This window comes from Eulemur rufifrons, chromosome 14 (genome assembly GCF_041146395.1).
Source record: "Eulemur rufifrons isolate Redbay chromosome 14, OSU_ERuf_1, whole genome shotgun sequence".
NCBI lineage: Eukaryota > Metazoa > Chordata > Mammalia > Primates > Lemuridae > Eulemur > Eulemur rufifrons.
Genome location: NC_090996.1, coordinates 30,035,678 through 30,048,501, shown reverse-complemented (window position 1 = coordinate 30,048,501; position 12,824 = coordinate 30,035,678). Strand labels below are relative to the sequence as shown.

General features: G+C 43.5%; 1 protein-coding gene across 2 annotated transcripts in view; it reads right to left on the bottom strand.

Annotated features, from left to right (window-relative positions):
- Positions 1–12,824, bottom strand: part of USP7 (ubiquitin specific peptidase 7) — a 59,440-nt gene that overhangs the window by 35,266 nt on the left and 11,350 nt on the right. Inside the window, exon 1 of one of the 2 annotated variants that reach the window (XM_069486943.1) lies at positions 1,746–1,803. The exons of the other annotated variant lie outside the window; for it this stretch is intronic. Coding sequence (XP_069343044.1) covers positions 1,746–1,776 — 31 coding nt within the window. The 5' untranslated portion in view covers positions 1,777–1,803. Of the gene's footprint in view, positions 1–1,745; positions 1,804–12,824 lie in introns of those variants that run through there. 2 annotated transcript variants of the gene reach the window in all.

Here is a 12,824-nt window from a genome sequence, read left to right as displayed (position 1 = left end):
CCCAACCACCTGCCCAGGCAATTCCAGGCTAGCTCCTACTGGGCTGTATACCCAAATTCAATGTTACTCAGAAATTAGATAGTTCTGAAAGGGGATTAAAAAATTTATTTAAAATAAGGCAAATCCCTGGACCAGATAAATGATGAGAGTACCTGATAGCCACAAAAAATTCATACTAGGCTTCTAGCCTAAAAAAAAAGACTGCCTTCTTTCATCATCAAAGACAGATAGATGTGCCAGATTGGCATGGACATATTTACTGCTATATGAAAGTTGTCTCCCTAAATTTTGTCTCTCCTAGCTGGAATTTTGTTAAGACGTCATGGCCAAACATGAACTACAGCATTTTTCCCCCTTTGTTTCCAAGAGACAGGGTTTCACTCTGTCCCTAGGCTGGAGTGCAGGGGCTGCATCACAGCTCACTGGAGCCTCAAACTCCTCGGCTCAGCAATGCCCTCGCCTCGGCCTCCTGAAGTGCTGGATGACAGGTGTGAGCCACTGTGCCCAGCCAGGACTAATTTAGACACACAAATATCCCAAGTAAGATTTGGGACACGTTTGTCAAACACCAATGACAATGTGTAATGCCTCAAGCAGACAATTCCTTGATATATGAAATGTCTGTTAGGAAAAAATAAAGCCATTACCATTCCAAAAATACATATCAGAAACAGAAGTATAACAGAAGACAGTTCCTATCACTCATGATTGGTAAGCGTTTTGCCAATAAATCTAGTGACAACTATCAGAGGCACAATTTTACATGTCATTAAATAACAGGCACAAAGTATCTACTTTTTGGAAACATAATAAGCTCCCTTGGAGAGTTGTGAGGCCTATGTTCCCTTTTCTTTTACTGAGGGTGCCCGTGCTTATATTCAGCTTTCTTCCCATTGACTTCCATCTGTGATGTCATAACACGGAACTACTATCCCATCAAAGAACACTTGCTAACTACCATGGAAATCAGGTAGCACTAATTTAGCACCCGAATCTCACCTCTGGGTGAGAGGAATCATAAAAAAACAGAATTCCAATTTGTTGCCTTGGACATTTTCTGTCACTTAAGAATCATTTAATCGTATATCAAACCTCCCCCCAAAAGATGGCGAGGGGTGGGGGGACACACCAAACACCACAGTAGACCTCACAGCCTTCCAACCCACAGTCCGTGTGCTGCCACCAGGTGGTGCCTTGGCCACAAAGATCCAGCTCAGCCTCAAATGCACAGGCATCTCCACTCAGCCCCACAGAGTCCTCCTACTAGTGATGACAACCTAGTGACCAACTACAGCCCCGTTACAACAGCAGAATACACAGAACACAACGGTCAACTCTTAGTCCCCGAATTGGCCGAATGGGCCTGAGAGCACATCTTAATCCCCAACACTGCCAGTTCCCTCTGAATTCCAACTCAAAACCTCTCTGGCTTCTGCTTGGTCCTTCCTTGTCCTGTCTCCTTCTCCCCCAACGTCGAACTCATTTAAACTCTGCCCCCCCACCCCGCCACGTTGAACTCATTTAAACTCCTCTTCCCCAACATTGAACTCATTTAAAAACATTACCTTAAACAGAGATTACCAACATAACTTAGAAAATGATATCTTTCTACATATAAAATTTTAGACTAATACTATTTTTTGATTTGTTATCCCAAATATATTTTGGGACAGTTTAGAAGTGTTGGTATTGGTTATCTAAACCCATCACTAGCATAAGGAACCCTATCTGAAATCCCGAATCACCTTCTCGCCCAAGCCTGTGGTTCCCAGCCATGTCTGCATGGCCCTGCAGTGGAGTCTGCTGGGGGCCGGGAGGGGGAGGTTCTCTCACCCAATCAGTGACTGCATAGAATCTCCAGGAACTCTACACCTCAGCATTCTTTTGTCTTTTTCTAAAGCATCACATAAAATTCTTGTCTTTAGAACCAGAAACAGATTCAAGCAACCTCATCAATTTAGATAAGCCAAAGCAGTCCAGGAACAGAAGGAGGATGTTAATGGGAAAATCCCCAAAGGTCGCCTTAGGTTTGCTTCACAGTAATGTACGACGCTCAGTTTCTTCGTTGTGACAAACACACCCTGGTGATATAAATTCTTAACAACTGGAGGAGCTGGGTGAGGGGTACATGGGAACTCTTTGTACTAACTTTTCAACTTTTCTATAAATCTAAAATTACTCCAAAATTAAAAATTAATTTTTTTGAGTTTGACAAATTTATTGGGATTTCAGTAAAGACATTGCTCTTCATCATTTATTTCTCCTGTATTGCCCTTAGTTAATATTTCATTTGAGTCAAGAAAAGAATATGTAGGCGAGGGATATTAATTTTAACAGACAGTAAAATGGACAAAAATGGATTGTTTGCCTATATTCAATTAAGTTAAAGTTAAATTCGTGTGCTTGATAAAATTAAATCACGTAAGAACTAATAGTTCTATATACACTTCCACTGTTTTACTTGGGGCTTATTCTAAACTTAAAAGCAAGTGAATAAAGTGTTAGGAATATACACAGGCTGCTTCTCTGGACTTACTACCTACTAAAAGAGCTCAGTTAGTGTAGTGTTACCACCAATAAAATAGACTGAAGCTACCTCCAAATTTAACATGCAGAAGTAAAAACTAATTTTTAAAAGGCAAATTTTATTTTAGAAAGCCCTCTAAAGCCTAAGAAGCAGGGAAAATGACTGATACCAACTTAAAAATGAAAATGCCAGCATTATGCATCCACCTGGACATGGGTTAAATTCTCAAGCAATTAAAGGTAGGAAAAAAACGCAGTTTGATAGCTTAAACACTGAAGGTCCCCCACACAGATGCCAGGGGCAAGTATACAAAAACAGAGTTGTTCAGGACAGACCAGCCAGGTTGGAGAGCTTATATCTGTGCTGGAACAGGAGTAACAGAGAAAACATTCAACACGTGAGAAGATCTAAAATTTGCTTCAAGTATTTCATGAATCAATAATCCAATTACTGAAGCCGTAATATGTGCCAGGTCCAGCACAACCATTCTCGGGTAATATTCACAGGCCCTGGGGTAGTAGGGTGGGGTAGGGTTTCTCCCCTTTTATTGGCAGACCCACAGCTCGAACAGATTTGGCTACAACAGATTATATCACCAGACCAGGGTCAAGACTGGACGGGTAAGGGGCACTGCCACAGGAGACACTAGGTAGGAAGGATGGAGGGAAAAAATCCTGAGCAAACAGGCATGATACTGAGAAGGCTGTAGTTGCTTTTAAAAAGATGCCCAAATAACCTGTACTCTTCCTACTGATCTGATTATAAACTTTTCTTCATGAAACTGAGATAACTCTAGGTTCACAAGCAGTTAAGAAAAAATACAGTTGGCCCTCCATATCCTCGGGCTCTGAATCCATGGATTCAATTTCAAGTATATGGGAAGATGTATACAGGTCATATGCAAATATTACACCATTTTATAAGGGACCTGAGCATCTGTGGGTTTTGGTATGAGGGGTCCTGGACCAATTCCCCCACAAATACAAAGGGATGACTGTGCAGAGATCACGTACCCTTTTCCTAGTTTCTCCTTATAGCAGCACCATCTTGCAAAACCACAATATATAGTATCACAAACAGGATCCTGATATTGACATAATCCACCAATCCTATTAAGATTTCTCCATATTTACTTGTTCTCATTTGTGTGTTTAAGCTCTGGGCAATTTTATTACACGTGTAAATTTGTGTCCACTGCTAGCCAAGACACTGAGTAGTTCCAACACAAGGATTCCTCCGGGTTCCCTTTCGTAACCACACCCACCTCCTTCATTAGGGGAGCTCCCCCATAAGCCCTGGCAAACCCCATCAGTTCTCCATCTCTGTAACTATGAAGAATGTTATATATTTGCTGCCACTGGATAGAGAAGTAAAAAATTTTTAAAAAGTAAAGAATGTTATAAAATGAACATACAGTAGGTGACAAGTTGTCCCTTTCTTATTGCTAAGTAGGATTTCATGGTAGGAAATGTATCGCTGTTTGACCATTCACCTGCTGACATCTGGGTTGTTTTGAGACTGGGGATATTACAAATAAAGGTTTACAGGTCCTGGTTTTCTTCCTTTTTCTTTTTTTTTAAGAGACAACATGGTCTTGCTCTGTCGCCGGGGCTAGAGTGCAGTGGTGTCATCACAGCTCACTGCAACCTCAAACTCCTGGGCCTCCCAGTACCTCAGACTACAATCACCATGCCAGCTAATTTTTCTGGTTGTTTGTAGAGACGGGGTCTTGCTATGTTGCCCAGGATGGTCTTGAACTCCTGACCTAAAGCAATCCTCCCACCTAGGCCTCCCCAAGTGCTGGGATTATAGGTGTGAGCCACAGCACCGGGCCTATTTATTTTTTAATACCTGTAAATAGTTATGTCATGATTTATTGAATCATTTCCCTATACATGACTGTTACTAGTTTTTTTTGTTTTGTTGTTGTTTTGACCATTGTGAATGATGCTACCCTTCCGTCCCATGACTTCCATCCTGTTGCCTGTGTACCCTATCACCAGGTGTTCTTTCTCAAACGCACCTGGCCTCTCCAAGTAGTTAGCCATGCTCTGTGCAGTAGCAGCTATCAAGAACCACACCACCACCAAATGCCTCAACAGTCCCTCACCTGATCCACCAATCTCCTGCTGCACACACAGCACAGAACAGCTCCGGCTCTTCAACACAATGAGAGACAGAGATGTGCTAAGAACACCACGAAGCTGGGCGCCACCATCAGAGAGGGAGGTGGGGGATACCAGTGGGATCAAGCAACCCAGAGCAGGAGGTAGGGCAGGCAGGGGAGCAGCGGTACCTGTGCCCCCTACACCAGGAGGAAGAAGAGGGAGCCAGAGCATTCCCTAGGCATCCACAGACCCTGGGGCAGTGGCAATCCAGAGACGGTGGGTCACATTCCTGAGAGCCAATTTCTGGATAGACTCAATTTCTAGTGTTGTGTGGGAAAGACCAGAAACTGGGGTGAGCCACAGTCCCCTCGGGGAGATTCTAAGGCAAAGCTAAAGCTGGGCCTCAGGTAAGTCCCTGGAATATACCCCGTCCTCAGACAGAACCTGGCGGTAATGAAGGAGCAGAGTTCTTAAAAGGACACAATAAGGTCAGGAATCACAGGTCAGAATGACTGCTGCTCCCACTCGAGGTCTAAAACACGGTCCTTTCTCCCTTCCAGAACCAGAGACCCGTGGCTGACCACCCCTCACAGCCACTGGGTGGAAAGAAGGTGCTAACCAAGCAACAAGGACCTTACTTGCCAACACACTTGTCACTCCAGTCACAAAGATGGTGCTACCCACAGGCCATGAGGACACCCCAAATACTTCCCAGCCCTCAAGTCCTTTGTGCCTGACTAGGTACCAGAAACGTCGTGGAAGCAAACTAGGCCCTAAGTGGGAAACTTCAACTATGTTTCAAAAATAACCATTAAAGATCTTTCTGGCTGGACATGACGGCTCACGCCTGTACTCCCAGAACTTTGGGAGGCTGATGCAGGACGATCACTTAAGACCTGGAGTTCGAGATCAGCCTGAACAACATAGCAAGACCCCCATTTCTACAAAAAATAAGTAAATAAATAAACAAACCCCACAAGAATTAGCCGGTGTGGGTCACACACCTGTAATCCCAGCTACTCAGGAGGCTGAGGCAGGAGGATCGCTTGAGCCCAGGAGTTTGAGGCTACAGTGAGCTATGGTGGGGCCATTGCACTCCAGCCTGGGAGACATAGTAAGACCCTGTCTCAAAAAAAAGTCCTTGCTAAGCAGCCATTACGATTACATTACCAAGGATTTTGCTCGTCCCCCAAAGAGTGGGATACCCTATTTTTTGGCAATTACATTACCAACTCTATCAAAGACGACATTTTAATTACTCCATGCCCTAATACATTTCTTTTTCTGGGCAGGAATGACTTGGGAGATAAAGGAATGCGTTTCCAGTTGGGCTGCTGGAGTGCAGTGCTACCCACAAGGACAGGGACCCAGCGGGTGAGGAAGTGGCAGGGACACAAGGGCAATAAAAGGAATGCGTTTCCAGCCATTGTTGGGCAGAGCCCACTCGCTTCTCTCAGGTCAACCAACTCGTCTGGTACCTTGTACATGCCAAAAGCTGGGCTGGGCCCTGGGGTTCAGTAGGGAACTAGACAGACACCTCCCCTGGTCTCCTCTGCTTACTAGGGTGGGAGGAACTGTCCCCTGGTGATAACTGCAATGGAGGGGACAGCACAATGTGCCAGGCCACAGGGCTGGAACATGTCACACTAGCCGTGGAGGAAGAGACATCTGGGCAGAGACCACAGAATGAAAAGCAGTCAGCTGTGCAGAAATTCTGCAGAAGCAAATTCTAAGTAGAGCAAACCACAACAGGAGCAGGAACAAGGGAAAGGCAGAGAGGGAAGATAGACAGGGCCAAGGCCATGGAGGGCCATGAAGGACATGGGACAGATTCTTTATTTCATTCTAACATGTTCCACCCCAGTTGGTGCCCCACAGATTGACGCAGAAGCCAGCATGTCCTGGGAAGCACTGTGACACTCAGAGGTGAGTGTCATGCCTAACAGTCAGATCTGAGACTGTCTCAGAACGTGGGCCCGGTGCCACCCCACACCCATCCGGTCACAACGATCGCGTCTGTCCTAACCTTCCACATGCTGAGTCTCCTTGCAAGCTCCTCTGCTGTTCTGCAGGACACGGCGAGGGTTTTTTTGGGTGGGGTTTTTTTTTTTTTTCTTTTCCTTACTACTCAGCCCATCTCCCCAGTCATATTATTGAGAATAAAACTGTGGCTTAATCAACACAACAAATCTACAGTGTTTTGGTTTACCATTTTGTGCCCTCTGGTTATGTGGCTATGTGCATCCTGACAAGGCTGGCGGGAAACCCACTTGCAGGAGACAAGTCCTATCCATCCAAACCGGTGGTCTTTGGGCTGTGCCTGTGGGGGCCACTGCAGGCCACGGCCAGCACCCACCCAGCTTCAAGGCAGTGGTGCCTGGAGGTTCAAAGTAGATCCGCTGCATTCAAACTTGACAGTTTGCTCTGTACTGAAATAATCCTGATTTAAATTAGTTATATGAAAACAAAGCCCCAAAGAAGGCTACATATAATTTGTGTTCCTTAAATAAAACTATTTGTTTGGGGCTTACAGTTTGGTTTTATTATGTAAAAATCATCTGTTCCCTAGAGATCATCCTAACTACCAATCATATCTGTCCACAAACACTGATGACTGGTTTTAACGCTGTGCTGGGCACTGAGGGGTGCCAAATACAGCACAACTAAAGACCTCATAATTACGTTTGCATTGCTTTTACTCGTAAGGTCTGTTTCACAAAAGAAATGGGGTTATCTGCTAAAGCATGCTGCGTGATCTAAGTGCTGTAGGAAAGGAAGTCGTAGCATGTGTGCCAGGGACATAGCTTCTCGGAAGCTACAGGACAAAGGATGTGCGCCAACTAGATGAGTATTTGTAACACGTAACAGCCAAAGGACTAACATCTAGAATAAACAGAGTCCCTATAATTCAAAAAAAAGCAATCCAACTACAAGAAAGGAGAAATTCGTAAGAAATACAAACGACGAATATGCTCAACTTCCCTAATTAACATGAGGTACTATTTTTCATCTACCAGAGTAACAGTGAAAACCATTGGAAATGTCCATTGATACTGAGGGTCTAGCAATATGGGGGGTGTCAAATGGCTGCCTGGAACATAAATCTTTACACTCAAAGTTATTCCTCCAAAACCAGTTATGTATCAAAATCAAAATGTCAAATATCCTTTCATTCATTTTGAAATGATTTTCAAAAGTCCACTCCAAAGGAAATTAGCATACATGCCCAAAGACATATACAAGCACTATTTCTTACACTGAGGCACAAGTTTAAGTTTCTGCAGGAAAACATTTTGGTGTTTTAAAAATTCAATTATCTGGCTGGGCCCGGGTGGCTCACGCCTGTAATCCTAGCACTCTGGGAGGCCAAGGCAGGTGGATCACTCGAGGTCAGAAGTTCGATACCAGCCTGAGCAAGAGCAAGACGCCGTCTCTACTAAAAAAATAAATAAATAAATAGAAAGAAATTAGCAGGCCAAGTAAAAACATATAGAAAAAATTAGCCGGGCATGGTGGTGCATGCCTGTAGTCCCAGCTACTCGGGAGGCTGAGGCAAAGGCTTGCTTAAGCCCAGGAGTTTGAGGTTGCTGTGAGCTAGGCTGATGCCACGGCACACTAGCCTGGGCAACAAAGTGAGATTCTGTCTCCAAAAATAAAATAAAATAAAATAAAAATTTCAATTATCTGCTAAATTTATTATTCTGTAATAATGTTCATTCTACAATGATCTCTTTAACAGGCGGCATGGGAAGAACTGGACATTGCAGGCTGGGGGGGAAAAAACTGACTAAACTAACCACCTTTTACAAAAAATAACTCAGCATGAAATGTAAAAGATATAAGACTTTTAGAAGAAAATACAGAAGATAACCTTTCGCATGGGGTGGAGGGAAGCCTTCTTAGCCATAACACCAAAAGCGAGACCAAAAAAATTTTTGATAAACTATACTTTATTAAAATTAAAGGCTTTTGCTTCAGAAAGATGCTGTTAAGAGAATAAACAGGCAAGTTAAAGACTGGAAGGAAACATTTGCAAATCACTATCTGACCAAGGACTTGTATCCCAAATACACAGAGTTCTCAAGATTCAACAGCAGGAAAAACTACCCAACTAAACAATCAGCAGAAGATTTTCCCAGCACTTCAAAGAGGACACAGGGATGACAAACACCTACAGCAGTCTCTGACCACTGGCCTGCACCCCATCCCCACGCACAGGTAGCCACCACATTGCCGTCATTACCACTCAACCAACAAACAGAAGATTCTCACCTACAGAGCAAACAGCACAGGGGTTTTTACAACAATGCTGATGTTTGGGGCATGTTAAGTCAATTTTTTTTTAATAACTCAGTGAATCAATATTTCCAAGTGAGCAATGAATGGTACTAGAAAAGATCCATTCAAAGTACAAGATAAACCAATGAATTTTAATGTAATAGAGTAAGAAAAGCTGACTGATATGGTTCAGATTCCACGTTGCAATTAGCCTTTATTAAACTACCATTTGTTTCATAGTTGTATCAAATAGCCACAATTACCCGGGAAGGCCACTAAATTGCTGTCCCCATTTCTAACTGCAAGACTAAATTTTCTTTATATTTTAACTAAAACTACATTGCAACTGAGTGAAAGCAGAAATAGACTTTCATCAAACTGGACAATAAAGTTGCAAAAACGTAAAACAATGTCATTCCTCTCCCTTTAGATAATAATTATTTTCTACAAAAAGTAGGTTAGAGAAATTAAGACCGGTCTCAAGTAACTCACAATAGATATAACCCAGCTAATCAAAAGCTCTTTGGGGTCTTCATTTTTAGGAGTACAAACAGCAACCCAACATCAAAAGGTTGCCTGTTCCAGAGACACAACTGATGAGCAGATTTGAATGGTGCTGCCCCAGGAAAGTGGGAATGACACGCCCCTCCCTGCACAGTTCCCACTCCCGAGACACTCCTGTGCAATCTGCAGGGTGAGAGTAAGGGTACAGCCACGTCCCCAGTTGCCTGGGGGTTCTCTACCTTCTGGGCCTTTGACTTTGGGTGGAACAGTACCAGCTTCATCACTGCAGCTGGAGGCTCATGCAGATGGCGAGCAGCTCAGCCTTGCTTGTACTCCACCTTCCCTCGCAGACAGCATGCCCTGTGGACCTCAGCTCCAGCACCAGACATGTAACCAACTCACACAGCTGTGTCTGTCAAAATCCCTCTAATAAATCCCCTCATCTGTAATCATGTCCCAGCGGTTCTGTTACTGATGGAACAAACTGACACTGATTCCTCACATTCCCCTTGACCACCAAGTTTGCTCAACTTAGTAGTGAAGCATATCCTAACAATAAAAAAGTTCAAGTCCCTTTAAAAACTACTGAGTAAAACCTGACACATTCATGGGAACCTGCACATCTTTTGCAATCCGGTATACATCACAGTGAGTTTCTTCACACAATGGATTATTGTTCTCCAATAAAAAGGAATGGGCCAGGCACAGAGGCTCAGGCCTGTAGTTCCAGCACTACAGGAGGCCAAGGCTGGGGAGGCTGAGGCAGAGGGATCGCCTGAGCCCAGGAGTTCGAGGTTACAGTCAGCTATGATCACGCCAATGCACACCAGCCTGGGCAACAGAGCAAAACTCTGTCTCAAAAGAGTTTTTTTTTAAAAGCAATAAATAAACGCTACAACATGGATGAATTCTGAGGCCTTATGCTACACTATGTAAGAGCAGCCAGACTCAGAATAGGCAAATCCATAAAGATACGTTAGTGTTTGCCAGGGCTGGGGGGAGATGGGGAATGACTGCTAATGGATACAGGGTTTCCTTTTGTGGGGATAAAAATGTTCTTAAATTGCATTCATAGTCACACAAATGTGAATATACCAAAACCACTAAATTTTATACTATAAATCAGTGAATTGTGGTGGATGAATTATATCTCAATGAAGTTATTTTTAAAATCATGGTGATTACTAGCACATTTTTATCAATCACTAAGGGCAGATGCAAATCTAATCATTTAATTATTACCAAACCAGGTAAAATTAAGGTTAATTGGCATTTAACATCATACCACATTCCTGTCAGATTGAAACTAAAACATAAAAATGCAATGCTTTTGATTATTTGGTAGGAAGAAACGTTGGATCAAGGCATAAAGTCTAATGGTAAAGAAACACAAGACAATGTAGTAATTACAACAAACGCGTATGTCCAGGAAGCCAAAAGGTGGCACCTCTATTTTCACCCACCCAGAGCCTTTGCCTCTGGCACCCTCACCTCAGATTCCCTTCAGTTTAAATCCTAACCAGCCCCGAAGGCCCACTGCGAGTTCCACTTCCTCACCAAGCCTTCCTGCTTCCCCACAGCCCGATGCAATCTCTCTCTTGGATTCCAGAACCCTGTTTGTTACCTCTGTGGCATTCATCACTTTTTACACCACATTATTTGTTCACACGAATTGTGTCCTGCTGGCTTTTCCTTGTCACTTCGTCTTTGTTGCCCACCCTGCCCAGTGCCTAAGGCAACATCACCAGCATGCCTGCACCAGGCTGCACCCCAGTTTGGGGAACCTTATTCCTAAATTATTACAGATGACACTGCTTGGTTTTCTATATTCTAAACCCCCCAGACCAACAGTGTGATGAGAGCCCCCTATGGTAACAGAAGTAAAATCCAGTTCACAGGCTGTGTCTAGTGAGCAGCGCTGTCCCACAGAGCTTTCTGTGACGAACGATGGTGACATTCTATGTCCAAGATGGGAGCCACCAGCTACATGTGGGCTGCCGTGAGAGGAACTAATATTCTCAATCTTACTCAATTTTATTTAAATAGCCACATGTAGTTGAAGCATATGAAACTTGGCTAGTGAGAAAATGAATAGTTATTTCTCATTAAACTTAATCAGCCAGTACGTGGCTCATACTAGACTTCTCACTTCATCCCTCAGAGCCTCGGTTTCTATACCTGGAGTTGGGGCCATAATGGAATCTTTCACCTCTAAAACAAAATTATGTGACCCTGTCAGTGCCCTCCATGATTTTATTATATTCAAAATAAAAAACAGTATTTTTTCCAATTAATTAAACATTTATTAAAAATCTTCAGCATATAAAACACAGTGTTAGGCACTGTAGAAAGGATACAAAGGATTGGGAAGATGATAAGCTGTATTTTTTTTAAGAAAAATAGAAGCCTTTTTAAAAAATTATAGGACTGGCCAGGTAAGGTCACTCGTGCCTCTAATCCCAGCACTTTGGGATGCTGAGGCAGGAGGACTGCTTGAGACCAGGAGTCTGAGACCAAGCTGGGCAACATGGCAAGACCCCATGGCTACAAAAAATTTAAACATTTAGCCAGGCATGGTCGTACAAGCCTGTAGTCCCAGCTACTCAAGAAGCTGAGGCAGGAGGATTGCCTCAGCCCATTTGTTCATGGCTGCAGTGAGCTGAGATCACGCTACTATACTCCACCCTGGGCAACAAAGCTAGTCCCTGCTTCCAAAAAATAAAAAAATTAAAAAAGATAAAGAAACTTTTTAAAAAAATTATAGGACTTAACTTCATCAAAATAGAAATTTTAAATAAAAGCCTCTGATTTCCAAAGGAAATGACTCACAGAAAACTTTTACATTTGTACTGCTAATTCTTTCTCTCTCCATATCCCAGGGTAATTAATAACCCCAACGTAAGAATGCTCCTGAAAACTTGTCACACTTCGGCTGGGATCATGCTTTTAGCATGACATTTCCCACAGTACTGGGAGTACCCTCCTAACCCTGCCGGTCACCAACTCAGCACTGCTAAGTGTCCGGGAGATAGGAGCAGTTGTCACTGGCCGCCTTGCATTCTGAAGCTCACTCAAAACCAGTCACCTGAAGGATCATGTCTTCCTGACTAGGGCACCCGAGGGTCACTTATCCTCTCACTGACCAGCCAGGAACAGTTACCTGCCCAGGTAACCACATGTCATCATTTGTGCTGTGTGGACACTTGCTCCTGACCAGTTCAGGGGGCCAGCACTTGAGTCTTCCATCTTATTTTTCCCAGCAGAACCTCACACACGAATTGATGACCAATAAATAACAGTTCAATCCACTATCTGCACACTGATCGTAATCACCCATCTGAAGCAAAAGAAATCACAGCTCCTGTGCGTTGTGTCGTGTGAGCAGCAGGGACATTCAGAAAACTAAG